Source organism: Aquarana catesbeiana, linkage group LG04 (genome assembly GCF_042186555.1).
Source record: "Aquarana catesbeiana isolate 2022-GZ linkage group LG04, ASM4218655v1, whole genome shotgun sequence".
NCBI lineage: Eukaryota > Metazoa > Chordata > Amphibia > Anura > Ranidae > Aquarana > Aquarana catesbeiana.
Window position 1 is genome coordinate 240,425,095 of NC_133327.1, and position 16,986 is coordinate 240,442,080.

General features: G+C 45.1%; 1 protein-coding gene across 2 annotated transcripts in view; it reads right to left on the reverse strand.

Moving 5' to 3' along the window:
- DCUN1D1 (defective in cullin neddylation 1 domain containing 1) overlaps positions 1-10,725 on the reverse strand; it is a 30,528-nt gene extending 19,803 nt beyond the window's left edge. Inside the window, exon 1 of one of the 2 annotated variants that reach the window (XM_073626290.1) lies at positions 10,516-10,725. In XM_073626290.1, the coding sequence (XP_073482391.1) occupies positions 10,516-10,518 (3 nt within the window). In that variant the 5' untranslated portion in view covers positions 10,519-10,725. Of the gene's footprint in view, positions 1-7,873; positions 8,048-10,515 lie in introns of those variants that run through there. The other variant, XM_073626289.1, reaches the window with a different exon arrangement.
- Between the last annotated feature and the right edge of the window lie 6,261 nt (positions 10,726-16,986).

The window sequence follows — 16,986 nt, forward strand, 5'->3', positions numbered from 1 at the left end:
GGCAGCAGCTAGCTGCCCTAACACCGGTATTTTTAAAAACAGTCGGCAGTCCTCTTTCAGATAAAAGTGGTCTCAGCGGCAAATCCGCTATGAGATCACTTTTATCGGGTGCGGGAGAGGGCCCCCCCCTCCACGCTAAGGTCATCTACGCCGCTTACCAGAGCCGTCAGTAGCGGTGCAAACAATCGCGTCTGCACCCCTCACAGCCGGGATGTTGAGTGAGGGAAAGATGGCCCCCACTCGGCTCCATAGCATTGGAGGGCGGAAGCAACGTCAAACGTTGCTTCCGCCCAATGCTCTTAAAGAAAAAAAAAAAAAAAAAAAAAAAAAAAAGATTTTTTGTTTTTGTTTTTTTTTATTGCATTTTAGTGTAAATATGAGATCTGAGGTCTTTTTGATGCCAGATCTCACATTTAAGAGATCCTATCATGCTTTTTTTTCTATTACAAGGGATATTTACATTCCTTAATAGGAATAAAAGTGACCCAATTTTTCTTTTTAAAGGGACAGTGTGTATGAAATAAAAAAAAAGTAAAATAAACAAGGAAAAAAAAAAAAATTTAAAGCTCCCCATCCCGCCGAGCTCATGTGCAGAAGCGAACGCATACCTAAGCCACGCCAGCATATGAAAACTGTGTTCAAACCACACGTGAGGTATCGCTGTGAGCGTCAGAGTGAGAACAATAGTTCTAGCACCAAACCTCCTCTGTAATTCAAAACGGGTAACCTGCACCAGGTAGCCTAAACAAACATCGCCAATGGACATTTTTAAGTGCCAAAGTTTGTCGCCATTTCACAAGCAAGCACAATTTTGAAGAGTGGGTATCAATTTACTCAGCGTAAAATTATCTTTAACAATATAGAAAAAAATTTGGGCTAACTTTACTGTTGTCCTATTTTTTAATTTAAAAAAAGTGTATTTTTTCCCCAAAAAAATTGCACTTGTAAGAACGTTGGGCAAATACGGTGTGACAAAAAGTATTGCAACAACTGCCATTTTATTCTCTAGGGTGACAGAAAAAAATATATATAATGTTTGGGGGTTCCAATTAATTTTCTAGCAAAAAAAAAAAAAAAACTGATTTAACTTGTTAACAACAAATCTCAAAAAGAGGCTTGGTCCTTAAGTAGTTAAATTGAGTCAAGCCTTTTTACTGGTGATTTAAAGTGGTTGTAAACCCTTACAGACCACTTTTGCCTAAATTAAGGCTTACTTGTAGGTGCAAGAAATATTTCCTAAACCTACACGGTTTAGGAGATATTTCCAAAAGACAGGCATCGATGTCTACGGTGCATGCGCCATAGACAACGGCGCACAGGCGCACTGAGCGTGCCGTTTCTAACGGCAATCATGCCTTAGTGGCGGCACCATCGCGGCTCCGGCCAATCACAGCGCCGGAGCCGCGATACGCGGAAAGAAGATGGACGCTTCGTGGAAGAAGGGACAGCAGTGACATCGCAGGCTCCTGTGTGAGGTAAATGACACATAATGGGTTACTATGCGATGCATAGTAGCCCATTATGCTTTACCTTTCCAGGGAATCAAAGAGGAAGTAAACCCATCAGGGTTTACTTCCTCTTTAAATCAACTTGATTTAAATCAAATCCACCCTGACTACACATCATTACTACTTCTGTTGTGACAAGGAGGTCAGCAGGAAGAACCAGCGAGAGCTGCAGGGGACCATGAAGATCAACACTGCTGGAAGTGCTGGTTCCCATGCGGAATTTGCCAACCAGTTCTCAGGAACAGAGCAGTGCTGAGCAGCAGGTGAGGTACGTTTTCAGTCTCTTCCATACAGATTTATGTTTGCTGACATTTTTTAATTTTTTTTTTTTTTCATATGACAGGGTTTCTAAACACCACATACCTACCTAAAGTCATACAGCTGTGTGTGGTCATCTTTCCATACAACAAAGCAGAATAGAGGTTAGCTTTAGTTAGAGTACATTTCCTTATGATACTATATACACCTAAATCAAACTCTTTAAACTGTGTAAGTCAGTATACAGTGTAATGAAACATTCAAAACCAACCCGTCAAACAGGTCCTAACTCTCCCTTACTAGGACAGAAAACATACACCCTTGAAATATAGTATCTCCTAATGCTAATGCTGTTTTCTGAAATCGTGGAAGTAAATCTCTTAAATTATGCAACTATGTATATCAAGATTAGGGGTACTCCTGCCATCAATGTAGAAAGGCCAAACAGGAAAATGTCTCCCCGGGAAAATAAGAACAGGGACATAGTTTTTGTTTTGTAACCCTCTATGGGATTTTGCCCACAACCAAACCAACAAGTCAATATTCATATAAAACTTCCATTTATTACAAAATTATTAACAAATACATGTTCCTAAAAACACTCAGGGAAATGTTGGCCTGAAGGACATTTTAAGTGTATACAAATAAGAATGGTACTTCTCCAATACTGCATATGTTATGAAGTTTAATATTCAGCAGATTGCTTGCTTTATGGCATCATACATCCAACGCATTTCTAGATTCATTCAATCAATCCTCAGGGATAGTCAGATGCCACTCTGAAAAGTCAAAGAAAACTTCCAATAACATATTGTCTATATGACATGTATTGTCACATCAGAATTAAACCATTTCATCACAGAATACTTACAAACACGAAAAGTTATACCACCACTTCTCGAAATGTCTGCTCTTTTCAACCACCACTTTCACAAGGAAGGGGGTGATCCCATGCAAGGATCATAGGTCTCCCAATCTGGATGGGGCTATCATATATGGACCTTAAATGATTTACAAATGAATTTTCAGAGTGGCATCTAAATATCCCCGAGGCAGAAATTAATTTATTGAATGAATCCAGAAATGCATGATGCTATAAAACAAGCAATTTGCTGAATATCAAACTTCATAACATATGCAGTATTGGATAAGTACCATTATTATCTGTATACACTTGTAAAATGTCCTTCAGGCCAAAATTTGTCCCTGTGTGTTTTTAAAGCGGGGGTCCACCTATCTATCGTTTTTTTTTTTTTTTTTTTTTTTTTAGTTCATTCACAAACTTTTCTTCTCAGCATTACATACTCACATATTGTGTGTAATATGTCCGCCTGTGTCAGATTTTGTCGGAAAGAATAACTTATATTATTCACTGCAGGCAGTTTCCATCTTCATTGTGGGCATTTGAAGCCCACAAGCATTTATTTCCTGGATGCGGTGAATGCTGTGCTCCCAGCATTCACCGCTCGTTCCCGCACATGCTCAGTGGCATCCTGGGAAGACTGAGACTAGCTCCCAGGAGTCTGGGAGAGGCTAGAAACACGCCTACTCCCATGGGAGGAGAACCAGGAAGTGCAAAGAAGAATAGAAAAATAAAAGGTAATTACGGCGATTTAAATTTTTTTAAACGGCATGTCAGCATCTAGGCAAGTAAGAGAATACATACAGATATTGTTCAAAATTTGGGTGGAACCCCGCTTTAAGAACATGCATTTTTTTAATAAAGGGAAGTTTTATATTAATAGGATTTGTTGGTTTAGTTGCCGGCAAAATCCCATAGAGCATTACAAAACAAAAAATTATGTGAATAGGGATGGTTCCAACCTTTTCTCAGAACAGAGTGAATCTATATAAACAAAAGAACAGGGACAAACACACCGCTGAATGCTGGAGTCTGCCCTTGTGACTCGGCCAATGGACAGAAGCAGAGTGTGCAGTCCAGTTTTTCCTTTCCTCTTCTTAGGCCCCTTTCACACTGAGGCGGTTTGCAGGCGGTATTGCGCTAAAAATACCGCCTGCAAACCGCCCCTAAACAGCCTCCGCTGTTTGTTCAGTGTGAAAGCCCGAGGGCTTTCACACTGAAGCGGTGCGCTGGCAGGACGGTGAAAAAAGTCCTGCAAACCGCTTCTTTGGAGCGGTGAAGGAGCGGTGTATTCAACGCTCCTAAACCGCTCCTGCCCATTGAAATCAATGGGACAGCGCGGCTATACTGCGGCAATACCGCGGCTATAGCCGCGCTGTACGAGGGATTTTAACCCTTTTTCGGCCGCCAGCGGGGGTTAAAACCGCACTGCTAGCGGCCGAATACCGCTGCAAGAATGACAGTACAGCAGCGCTAAAAATAGCGCTGTTGTACCGCCGACGCCCCCACCGCCCGAGTGTGAAAGGGGCCTTAGTGAAGAGAGAGAAGGATAAGCTCCATTGCAAGGTGATTTGGCAACCAAACACAAAGTCTATGCATGCAGTGACCCCATAGGTAACCTCAAATGGCAACACACACTTCATCATTGCATCAGGTCATTATATGGGAGAATGTTGGTCACTGCGCAGTAATTTGTATAGCTGGCCATACTTCTAAAATGACTCTACAATTTACAAAATTTAGGTTACATTTATATTAGAGGATCACAAACTGGAAATTTTGGTGCCGAGACCAAAAATTACACTTTTGAAAAAATATATATTATATATAAAAAAATTGTACTATATTCAACTTTTAAATTAATAAGAATTTATTGGTCGGCCATTATCGGCACCTTTAGCGCAAGAAAAGCTCAAGAAAAATGCGTCCCTTTACATTCTATGTATGTCTTCACACCATAAGCACAGTATGGTAAAATCACATGCGGTCTCAGCGCCATTATCGGCACCTTTTTCTCTATCAGCAAAATGCTGAAAACACCATTTTCGGACGTTATGTTTCAGCCGCCGAAAATTTTGGTGCATCTCTATTTTATATGGAAGATGCAAGACGACCAACTGGATAAGCTAAAGAGGCTTTATTAAATGTAACAGGACTGCAACATGTTCAGTTCCAATGTTATGAACTGATGATCTTTCTTTATTACTCAGCTTTACCTTACATACAGTATGTGTTGTGGTGACAGACTTAACTTGCCCAGATAAGGAGGAGAGCATTACTCAAAGCACATCTGAAACCCAAACTTGTATTTTTTTTTAAGTAGGGGGGCGGTGAAAGTTATAAACCCCTGTCAGCTTCTGTCTGTGTCCGCATTTGAGCCCATTTACATTTTTGCAGACGTTCATGTGCACTGCCTTACATTAACATGTAGACCAAAAACTATATAAAATTGACACCGATCCAACGCCCCAATCTGTTATCCCAGCCAACTGGCCTCAATGTTTGCAGGTGCTGGTAGGGTTGAATACTGGCTCATCAGACACATTGAGGATTATAAAAATAATGGCACCCTTCCATACACTGATTCAGCAAGTAGTGAGCTCCTCTTAGTAAAAAATGATTAAGCTTGGCCTCCTATCCATCGGAGAACACCCCCTAACATGTTTTGCCCAAGATTAAGCACCACTTAGGCAATACATTAACGTGCTGCGTTAAGGAAACCTATAGAAATGAATGGGCTGCCAATGCACCAATACCTCCAGAAAATGACATGCAACACAAAATGTATATTGAAACACCCTATGGAGCAATGCTATATGTTGCAATGCACGCGCGTTGCCTGGTACCACAAAGCATGCAATGTGCAATATTACATTGCAAAGATATAAACAGACTCTCAACAGGCAACAATTTGCCTATTTGACCTGGTGACCATTTTCATATAGAAATTAGTTTTTTCCTTCAACTACTAAGTTATCACCAGAACAGAAATAGAGGGGAAATCTACCAATGGGAACACTTGTGTAACCCCTTGCCGACTGCCGCACACCAATGTACTTCAGCACAATGGCATGGCTGGGCAAATGGGCGTACCCGTACATCCCTCTGTTGAAGCCAGGTAGCTTCAATGTCTGCCGATGGGCCGCGATCGCAGCGAGGAGAGGAAGTTCGGGGAAATGCCTGTGTAAACAAGGCATTTCCCTGTTCTGCCTAGTAACATGACAGATCTTCTGATCCCTATCATCGGGAGCAGTGATCTCTGCCATGTTCTAGTGAGCCCATCCCCCCTACAGTTAGAACACACAGAGGGAACACACAGTTAACCCCTTGAGCACCCCCAGTGTTAACCCCTTCCCTGCCAGTGACATTTATACAGTAATCAGTGGCTATTTATAGATCTGATCGCTGTATAAATGTCAGTGGTCCCAAAATAGTGTCAAAAGTGTCCGATCTGTCCGCCATAATGTCACAGTCCCGATAAAAATCGCAGATCACCACCATTAGTAGTAAAAAAAAAAAAAAAAATTTAATAAAAATGTCATAAATCTATCCCATATTTTGTAGACGCTGTAACGTTTGCGCATACCAATCAATATACGCTTAGTGCGATTTTTTTGAGGAAGAAATTTGTTTTTTTATATATTTTTGAGGATATTTATTATAGCAAATTGTAAAAAATATTGCTTTTTTTCCAAAATTGTCGCTTTTTTTGTTTATAGCACAAAAAATAAAAACTGCATAGATGATCAATTACCACCAAAAGAAAGCTCTATTTGTGGGAAAAGAAGGACGTCAATTTTGTTTGGGTACAGCGTCGCAGTGCCGTATTGCAAAAAATGCTCTAGTCAACAAGGGGGAAAAATCTTCCGGAGCTGAAGTGGTTAAAGCGATACTAAAGTCGCATTTTTTTTAGTTTAAAATATCAAACAAGTTATACTTACCTGCTCTGTTCAGTGGTTTTGCACAGAGCAGCCCCAAGCCTCCTCTTCTCAGCTCCCTCTTCGGTGCTCTTGGCCCCTCCCTCCTGTCGAGTGCCCCCACAGCAAACAGCTTGCTATGGGGGCACCAGAGCCGAGCCACAGCTCTGTGTCCAATCACACACAAAGCCGCAACTCGGCCCCCTTTCTCTCCTCATTGGCTGACTGACTTTAATTGACAGCAGTGGGAGCCAAAAGGCACCACGCTGCTGTCTCAGCCAATGAGGAGGGGAGTCCCGTGCAGCAAAGACACTCCTGCAGCATCGCTGGATCTAGATGAACCTCGGGTAACCATTAGAGGGGCTGCTGTACACAGAAGGTTCTTTATCTTAATGCATAGAATGCATTAATATAAAAAAAAAACCTTCTGCCTTTACAACCACTTTAAAGCCCAACTCCAGGTAAAAATAACAGCTAATCTCAGCCTACAGAGAACTGCCTCTGTGATCAGTGGATTGGCAGGGGCAAGGTCAGGCTCCTGCGGACATATCCTCCAGCTTTCTCGCCCATACCTCTGTACAGGCTGTTAGAAAGTTGGGAGGACAGGTCAGCGGACTAGGAGGGTGCTCCACAGCGCCCTTGCAGTCCATTAAAGCCTCGTACACATGATTGTATTTTCCGCAGACAAAGCGTCTGACTTTTTGTCCGAAGGGTGTTGGCCAGGAACTTGTCTTGTATATAAACGGCACACAATTGTTGGCCAACAAACACAGACCTAGTGAAGTGCTACGTGGTTTTTCATCTCTTTAGCGCCACCCTTTGGGCACCTTCTGCTAATGTTGTGTTTGGTGAGCACTGATTCCGAGCATGCGTGTTTGTATTTTGTCCGACGGACTAGTGTACACACGCTCGGAAAATCCGACAACACACCGTTGTCTGAGGGAAAATTTATAAACTTGCCATCCAACAATTGTCCACGGAAAGTTGGCCAACAATTGTCTGATGGAGTTTACAAACGGTCGGATTTTCCGCCAACGGCATGTCATTACACAATTCCTGTCGGAAAATCAGATCGTGTGTATGAGGCTTAAGAACTACAAGCCATCTGCTGTGGTGGAAGGTGGGACTTGAATAAGTGGCGCAGCTGGAGCCCCGCACAGTTGCATCCATTTCAAATATGGCAGTGGGTGTGGGAGAGGAACCCCCGCCTGCTGTCACAGGGAGCAGTGCTTGGGGACTGGTTCTGGAGCATGTTATGCCCTAAATACAAGTGTAACATTCTCCAAAAGATGATCTTAGCCTTTAATGGAATATAGTAAATGACTTACCTTTCTCCTGGATGCCGGTTTCAGCAAACATCTTGTCCTGGCACATTGAATGCAGTCTTCAATACTTACCTCTTCCTTGCTCTGGAAATCTTGTTTCCTGCCCCGGGGACTGTATCATTTCAGTTAATTGTTAACTTCTTGGGGACTGGTCCCCTCATTGGCTCATGTAGTTTCGCTGCCTATGCAATAGGTCCCTCGCCACTGGAACTTGCACCTCCACCAAGACGAATAGTCTACGTCACACAATGATGTGGATAACAGAAGGACCCACTGGATACAAACAAAAAAAGAGCAAAGGTGGCTCGGAACCCGAACGTCATATGATCTTGACTCCAGGTAAGTAAATAAGGCATTTAAACAATTTTTTTTTTCAGTGATAAACTAGAAGGTGGTGGAGAGTGGTCTTGCTTTGTCTATGGTTGGGCCTTAAAGTGGTTGTAAAGGCTCAAGGTTTATCACCTTAATGCATTAAGGTGAAAACCCTTCTGTGCTGCAGCTGCCCCCCAGACCCCCTTTTTTCTTACCTAAGCTCAATCTGATCCAGCGATGTGCACGAGCCCAGTGGCTCCAGCCTCTGTTTCTCTCCTCATTGGACAGATTGATAGCAGCAGGAGCCATTAGCTCCCGCAGCTGTCAATCAAATCCTGTGACACAGGAGTGGGAGATGGGGCCGAGTCCCGCTGTCTGTGTCAATGGAAACAGCAGCGGGACTGAGGAGTGAGCCTGCACTGGGTGCACCCATGGAAAGCGGCTCTCTGTAGGGCACCGATAAAGAGGAGGAGCACCCCAGAAGAGGAGGCTTGGGGCTGCTCTGTGCAAAACCCTTGCACAGAGCAGGTTAGTGTAACTTTTTTTTTTTTTTCAATAAAAATAACAAACAACACCTTTATAAACACTTTAAGGTCTCCATCACATGGGTGATTAGGGGCATGCACTGGATTCCAGCAGCAAGAATCAGCATATTCTTGTGGCTAGGAAGACAGGTGTATGCAAACAACAAAGGATGCTCTGCCTGTACAAAGTAATGACAGGCTGCAAGAAGCCATCACTGCTCTCATTGTATCCACACATGCAGAGGTTACCTGTGGATACAGACAGGTGTGTCCAGGCTCAAAAATCCGTCCCTGACAGCAGCATGCGTGTTTACCCTTGGACAGCCATGGCTGAAATGAAAAAACAGCTTTGGCATTAGATTAAAGCCCAACAAGTTCACCTGGCTGCTGTGGGAGGATTTGCCATAATGTGCAGATATCACAGCAGCATATCTGCATATTATGGCTCACTTACCTCTGAACTGTGACCTCCTTCATTGAATACAGGTCCATGCCCCTGCTCTTTCTGCCGCTTGGTTTGTCTTTGGCCATTGAAAAACCATTAATAATGTAACTCCTGTACTGTTTATACATAGTTCCTTGGTTCTATTATTGACATGTATACTGCATTGTGCATGCGTCATTTAGTGTACACCCCTGGTGCCCAACCTGAGCCCCTTTGGCACTTAGACTCCTTGAAGACACTAATCTGTGCTTCACTATTGCCTTTTATAGCAGTGATTACTAGCAGTCTCATTTAACGTGTCTGAAATCAATGACTACCTCCTGAAGGATGTCCCCAGTCTCCAACAACTTATATAGCATGTTCACGGCCTCTGGCCCCCCTCTTCTATCGGGGCTGCAGGCTTCTTGTGTCCTGCCCTCAGTCTCAAACCGTCTACTCTCTACCCATCTCCTTTGTTATGGTCACAGTCTCTGACTGTCTCTTGTATCGTGCCAATAGTATTTGACTATATCCTGTAGTGTGTCTGCTGTCTCTGACATTAACTATTCTCTGAATACTATGTGTGGCCCTTTGGTGATATAGAGGGTCACACATGAGGCCCCTTCACATCAAGAAAGTTGACCACCCCTGGTGTAAACAGAAAGAAAGAACACCAAGAGTCATGGTGGATCGCTTTTCAGAGGTGTCTGACAGAGAGGGGGGTGATATGTTCCAACTTCCAGAGCCGTTGTGGTGTAGCCCCATTCACTTGAATAGTCAGTACTGCCTGCTGAATACGGAAGGGGGGACATTTTGGCACTTCCATGACGCAACACATCGTAGTAGCGGAATATGTACAACCCTGTAAAAACGCAGCTCGACCACCTGTTTATATCACTGGCCGCCAATCACAAGTGTACCTGAGCTCTGAAGAAGGGGTCCCCGGTTATTGATGAAGGCGCACCCCCCAGGGACCTCTCATCTCACACAGTACAGATAAATGGGGCACTCCTCTCCTGCCCTAGCAGTGGTCTATGTGTTGTGGGGGAATACCAGGGAGTAGGACTGTACAGTCTTCCCTGTGCCATGACACCAGAGGGCCAGCCCTGTGACAGATATAGCAGGCAGCCCTCCCTGTACACAGCTCACACACATGACATTACACAGATGCTGCTTCCAGCCACAGCCAGCTAACCCCCTCCTTCCCTGACTAGGCCCCGAGACCCCGAGCTAAATTTGCGGGTTAGCCGCCTTCAACAAGCGCCTCCTTCCCGTGTCATCTCCCCGCCTTAGCCGAGGCCTGGCACCCCTCAGGCCCCCGGTGTGAGCCCCGCACTGTGTCAGTCAGCGGCCAACCAGCCCGCTCTTCTCTCTCTCTCACTCACCATGTTGGTGCTCGGCCTCCCGGTGAGTGTGAGTGGCGCTCTCACGGACTCTCGGCGATCTCGCTCATGCGCAATGATGCTGCGGCCTGCGGCAGGCAGGGGGAGAGCAGGACCGGCATAGGCGGCAAGACCGGCCCGGGGATACACTGGGAGCACGGGGGCCGACACACAGCAAAGACTGAGGGGGGAGGAGAGGGGCCGGGGCCTCACCCACCACACATACAGACAGGCGCAGCCTCCCTACCCGCACGTTTGTCTGAGTTTTACGGAGGGCCATAATGCCTGAGAGGATATGGAGACATGGGCACCCTCTTATACATTTACAAAACTGCAACTGTAATACTTGAAGACTGCTTCCATTGAAAAATACGTCTAATTTAACAGTGGGGGCCTGGCATTTAAGGGTGCCCCCCCAAAGTTTTAACATGTAAAAACTGTTAGTCAACCATATATACTATCATTTATTAAAAAATAAAACCTGGTCGTATTCGTTCAATCGTTCATATGTGTGTGCAGCAGGGCACCGGAACTAATGGGCGTCTATTAGGTCAGTAAACTTTTGAAAAACATGTGATTTGAGGCTGAGCTCTAATTGGCTGGTTTTAGATTGTCCTTGGGGCGCAGAGCACTGCGCCCTGAACCCTCCCACCTTTGAGTTTAGTGAATCAATATTCGTCACTTCCGGCTTCTCGTCCTGTGGAACACAAGGCATCCTCTGATGAGTTTTGTTGTATATTTTTGGGGGATATTTATTATAGCAAAAAGTAAAAAATATTGCTTTTTTTTTTTCAAAATTGTCGCTCTTTTTTTGTTTATAGCGCAAAAAATATAAACCACAGGTGATCAAATACAATCAAAAGTAAGCTCTATTTGTGGGGGAAAAGGATGTCAGTTTTGTTTGGGTACAACTTTGCACAGCCGCACAATTGTCAGTTAAAGTGACAAAGTGCTCTGGTCATTGAGCAGCCAAATCCTCCAGGGCTGAAGTGGTTAATAGTGAGAGACAGAACAACAAAAAAATCCAGAAAAATGCATTTCAAAAAAGTTATAAATTGATTTGCATTTTAATCCCTTAGTCTCGCACAACTCAGCTACTTGGTGTCCAGTCAGACCAGAACAGAGTGATCACTAAAGGAGTGAAAGTATTTGACCCCTTCGCAAAACATGACTCAGTACTTGGTGGCAAAACCCTTGTTGGCAATCACAGAGGTCAGACGTTTCTTGTAGTTGGCCACCGGGTTTGCACACATCTCAGGAGGGATTTTGTCCCACTCCTCTTTGCAGATGCTCTCCGAGTCATTAAGGTTTTGGGGCTGACATTTGGTAACTCGAACCTTCAGCTCCCTCCACAAATTTTCTATGGGATTAAGGTCTGGAGACTGGCTAGGCCACCCCAGGACCTTAATGTGCTTCTACTTGAGCCACTCCTTTGCTGCCTTGGCTGTGTGTTTTGGGCCATTGTCATGCTGGAATACCCATCCATGACCCATTTTCAATGCCATGGCTGAGGGAAGGAGGTTCTCGCCCAAGATTTGATGGTACATGGCCCCGTCCATCACCCCTTTGATGCAGTGAAGTTGTCCTGTCCCCTTAGCAGAAAAAAAAACACCCCAAAGCATAGTTTTTCCACCTCCATGTTTGATGGTGGGGATGATGTTCTTGGGGTCATAGGCAGTATTCCTCCTCCAAACACAGCGAGTTGAGTTGATGCCAAAGAGCTCGATTTTGGACTCATCTGACCACAACATATTCACCCAGTTCTCCTCTGAGCAGTGGCGTACCAAGAGGGGTGCAGGGGGGCTGTCCGCCCTGGATGACACGTTGGGGGGGGGTCAGGCACTGCCCAGGGACCCCAGGTGCATGTGGGGCCCCTGCACTTTCCCTGTCATTGCAGCTTTGTAAAAATGTTGATCGGATCAGCAGAGAGCCCAGCGGTGTGGGGCAAGCTGTCTGTAACTCCCCCCTGTCATCTCATCAAGTTAGGCTGTCCCTCGGGGATGTTCATTATCTCCTGAGGTAGCCGGAGGTGGTGGGCTGGGTTGGGGTGTGGCTGTCTCCTCCACTCCTCCTACAGACTCCTCCCCTCAGGCTGACCCCCTACCGCAGCTATATTACCCTAACCTGGCAATATATACCCACCTAACTTGGCTCTATATATCATCCTAACCCGGCTCTATATACCACCCTAACCTGGCACTATATACCACCCTAACCTAACACTATATACAAACCTAACCTGGCACCATATACCACCCTGTCCTGGCACTATATACCCACCTATCCTGGCTATATACAGTATATCACCCTAACCTGACACTATATACCACCCTGACCTGGCACTATATACCCACCTAACCTGGCTCTATATATCACCCTAAACTGGCACCTGGGCCGGTGCTACCAGTAGGCAGCTGCCTTGGGCGCCCAGCCAATGGTGTTCCTACTCTTTTCTCTGCAGCAAGCAACTAAGTCTCAGCATCAGCCGCTGCTCAATTTGCACTTAGTGTCAGAGGCGCAGCGGCAGTGGAGGACTGTGTCTGTGTCCCGACTCCAGAATGAATGGAAGCAAGCAAACATTCATTGATGGGCGCTGGTGAGGCTGCATTTGATGGGCGCTAGTGAGGCTGCATTTAATGGGTGCTGGTGGGTTGCATTTGATGGGCGCTTCATTATAAAGGTGGGGTATACATGGGCAGGGCAAAGGCGGTGGAGTCAGGGGTGGAGCCGGGGGGGGGGGGAGTGGACGGCAAAATGAGGTTTCGCCTAGGGTGTCAAATATCCTTGCACCAGCCATGCCTGATGCACCACCCTAACCTGGCACTATATCACCTAACCTGCCAGTATACTACCCTAACATCACTTGACGTCGACATGTGGTGCGCTGCTCACCTGTCTGTGGGGGGGGGTGCCAGATATAAGATCCGCCCTGGATGCCAAATGCTCTAGGTACGCCCCTGCCTCTGAGTCATTCAGATGTTCATTAGCAAAATTCAGATGGGCCTGTACATGTGCTTTCTTGAGCAGGGGGACCTTGTGGGCGCTGCAGGATTGAAGGGGACTATGGTCCCAGCTGCCTTGAGATCATTGACAAGATTCTCCCATGTAGTTCTGGGCTGATTCCTCACAGTTCCCACGATCATTGAAACTCCACGGGGTGATATCTTGTATTCAGCCCCAGACCGAGAGAGATTGACAGTCATTTTGAGTTTCTTCCATTTGCGAATAATCGCACCAACTGTTGTCACCCTCTCACCAAGCTGCTTGGCGATGGTCTTGTAGCCCATTCCAGCCTTGTGTAGATCTACAATCTTGTCCCTGACATCTTTGGACAGCTCTTTGGTCTTGGCCATGGTGGAGAGATTGGAATCTGATTGCTTCTGTGGACAGGTGTCTTTTATACAGATAACAAGCTGAGATTAGGCGCACTCCCTTTAACTGGTTCCTGACCGGCTCCTGTAGATATACGTCGGCAGAATGGCATGGCTGCACAAAGTAACGTACCCGTACGTTACTTTGAATTTGCCGGCGCGCGCGCCTGCCGTGATCTCCGTAAGTCGGGTCGCGGGTCCCGCGGAATTGATCGCCTCATGGAGAGGACGAACGGGGAGATGCCGTTGTAAACAGCATCTCCCCGTTCTGCCTAGTGACAGTGTCACTGGATCTATGCTCCCTGTCATCGGAGCAGAGATCAGTGTACTGACACACACAGCCCCTCCCCCCTGCAGTTAGAATCACTCCCCTAGGACATACTTAAAGTGGTGCTGCGGCCGAAATTATACTTTTTAAATAAAAATGCCCCTATAATACACATGCTTAATGTATTCTAGTAAAGTTAGTCTTTAAACTAAGGTCTGTTTTGTTAGTTTATAGCAGTAGTTTGTTATTTTATAAACTTACAGCAGGCCGTGGCCATCTTAAGTGTGGGCATCTGAAGCCAGATTGTATTTCTTCCTGGATCTCATCCTTACAGATCTCGCACATGCTCAGTGCAGCACAAGCAGTGTGATAGGTTTCAGGTCAGGTTTCCATAGCAACGGCAGTGTCAGAGGAAGCTGCTGCCCCTTCCCAGAAGGCATTGCAAACAGGAAATGATGCGATGGGCCACGGCCAGGGAGGAGGAAGTGAAAAATGAATACAGCAGATATACAGTAGGTGCTGAGAAAAAAAATAAAAATATATCCAATTTGTTTACAGTGCACAGTTTGAGGGATGCTAAAGAGTTGTAAAAGTGGGTGGAACTCCACTTTAACACCTCCCCGCCCCCTAGTGGTTAACCCCTTCACTGCCAGTGTCATTTACACAGGAATCAGTGCATTTTTATAGCACTGATTGCTGTATAAATGACAATGGTCCCAAAAATGTCTGATGTGTCTGCCATAATGTCGTAGTCACAATAAAAATCGCTGATCGCCGCCATTACTAGTAAAAGAAAAATTATTAATAAAAATGCCATAAAACTATCCCCTATTTTGTAAACGCTATAACTTTTGCGCAAACCAATCAATAAATGCTTATTGCGATTTTTTTTTACCAAACATATGTAGAAAAACTAAACTGAGGAAAAAAATGTTTTTTAATATATTTTTTGGGGATATTTATTATAGCAAAAAGTAAAAAATAATGCGTTTTTTTCAAAATTGTCATTCTTATTTTGTTTATAGTGCAAAAAAAATAAAAATCGCAGAGGTGATCAAATACCACCAAAAGAAAGCTTTATTTGTGGGAAAAAAAGAACGCCAATTTTGTTTCGGAGCCACGTCGCACGACCGCGCAATTGTCAGTTAAAGCGACGCAATGCCGAATCACAAAAAGTGCTCTGGTCAGGAAGGGGGTAAATCCTTCCGGGGCTGAAGTGGTTAAGAGAGTGCTCCTAATCTCAGCTCGTTACCTGTATAGAAGACGCCTGGGAGCCAGAAATCTTGCTGATTGATAGGAGATCAAATACTTATTTCACTCAATAAAATGTAAATCAATTTATAAAGTTTTTGAAATGCATTTTCTGGATATTTTTGTTGTTATTCTGTCTCTCACTGTTAAGATAAACCTACTATTAAAATTATAGACTGATCATTTCTTTGTCAGTGGGCAAATATACAAAATCAGCAGGAGATCAAATACTTTTTTCCCTCACTGTATTTCCCCCTTTTCCCAACCAGCAGCTGCTGCAGGGGAGAGGGCCACAGTAAGCCTATTATGGGTGATGTCACTTCTCCAAGGCATTACCAGCCATTCTTGAGCACTCTCTCCCCTGCAGCTGCTACTGGCTGACAAAGTGGAGATTGTGTGACCAGAGCGGCGGTCACTGGTGTCTTTCCTCACTATAATTGTTTTCAATGTGCCTAATTTGCACTGCAACAGTGAGAGGCAATTGCAGTTTTTCCGCAGCACACAAATAGGCACCGCATTGTCACCGCACAGCAGCGCAATGCACCACACTGCTGTGCAGTGACATGACTGAAGTGTCACTTTGTGCATTTTAAATAACATTGTCAAAAAAAGGAACTGCTGATGCACTACAACACCACCCTCCTCACCGCTATTTGCTGCAGCCGAAACTGACAGCTGCAGCACACTGAACTGCTCTGGTTTAGGGTGTGCACAGTGTAAATGGGCCTTATTATTTTTCTTCCATATGAGCCTGCAAAACATTGTAACTGTGATCCGTGGATTGCGGGTACAATCCCTGGCTCCTGCGGGTACAATGCGAGGCTCCTGTGGGTATAATCCCAGGGTACTGCCCGTACAATGCCAGGCTCCTGCGGGTACAATCCCAGGCCACTGCCGGTACAATGCCAGGCTCCTGCGGGTACAATCCAAGGCTACTGCCGGTACTGTGCCAGGCTCTGGTGGATGCAATGCCAGACTCCTGCGGGTACAATGCCAGGCTCCTGCAGACCCTTCCTCCAGCTCCCTATCTGTACCAAGGTACCCACTTTTGTTTATGGAGCTGAAATGTCCACAGACTATTAGTGTGGTGATCAGCAACTTGTGCCCATCTGCAACCATGACAGATGGGCAGAGCTGCTGTTACAAATCACAGGACCCGTACAGCCTACCTGACAGTTCAACCCCCCCCTCCCCCCCGAAAAAAAAAAATTATCAGAATGATATTTTCACAAAAAATACATTATATCATGGACACAAATACAACAAAACTTATAAAATCCAGAAGATAATACTGCATTGAGTTGATAAATATAGCTCTGTGTGTGAATGAGGTTTTGGGGCTCATTCACATGGTGCTGTGTCCTGTACAGTGTGAATCATCTTATTTATTTTTTATGTGGTTGGAGCTGTGTGCAGGCAGCCTATGTGTATGGGGGCTTATGTTATGGGAATGTAGCAGCTATACCAACACAGCCACAGGTCCTAATTTGACAGTGTGGGTGCAGGTGGGCAGGGTGCATTTTAGACCACTCACCCACACCTGCACACTTGTCACATTAGGACTTGCAGCTGTGTTCGTACAGT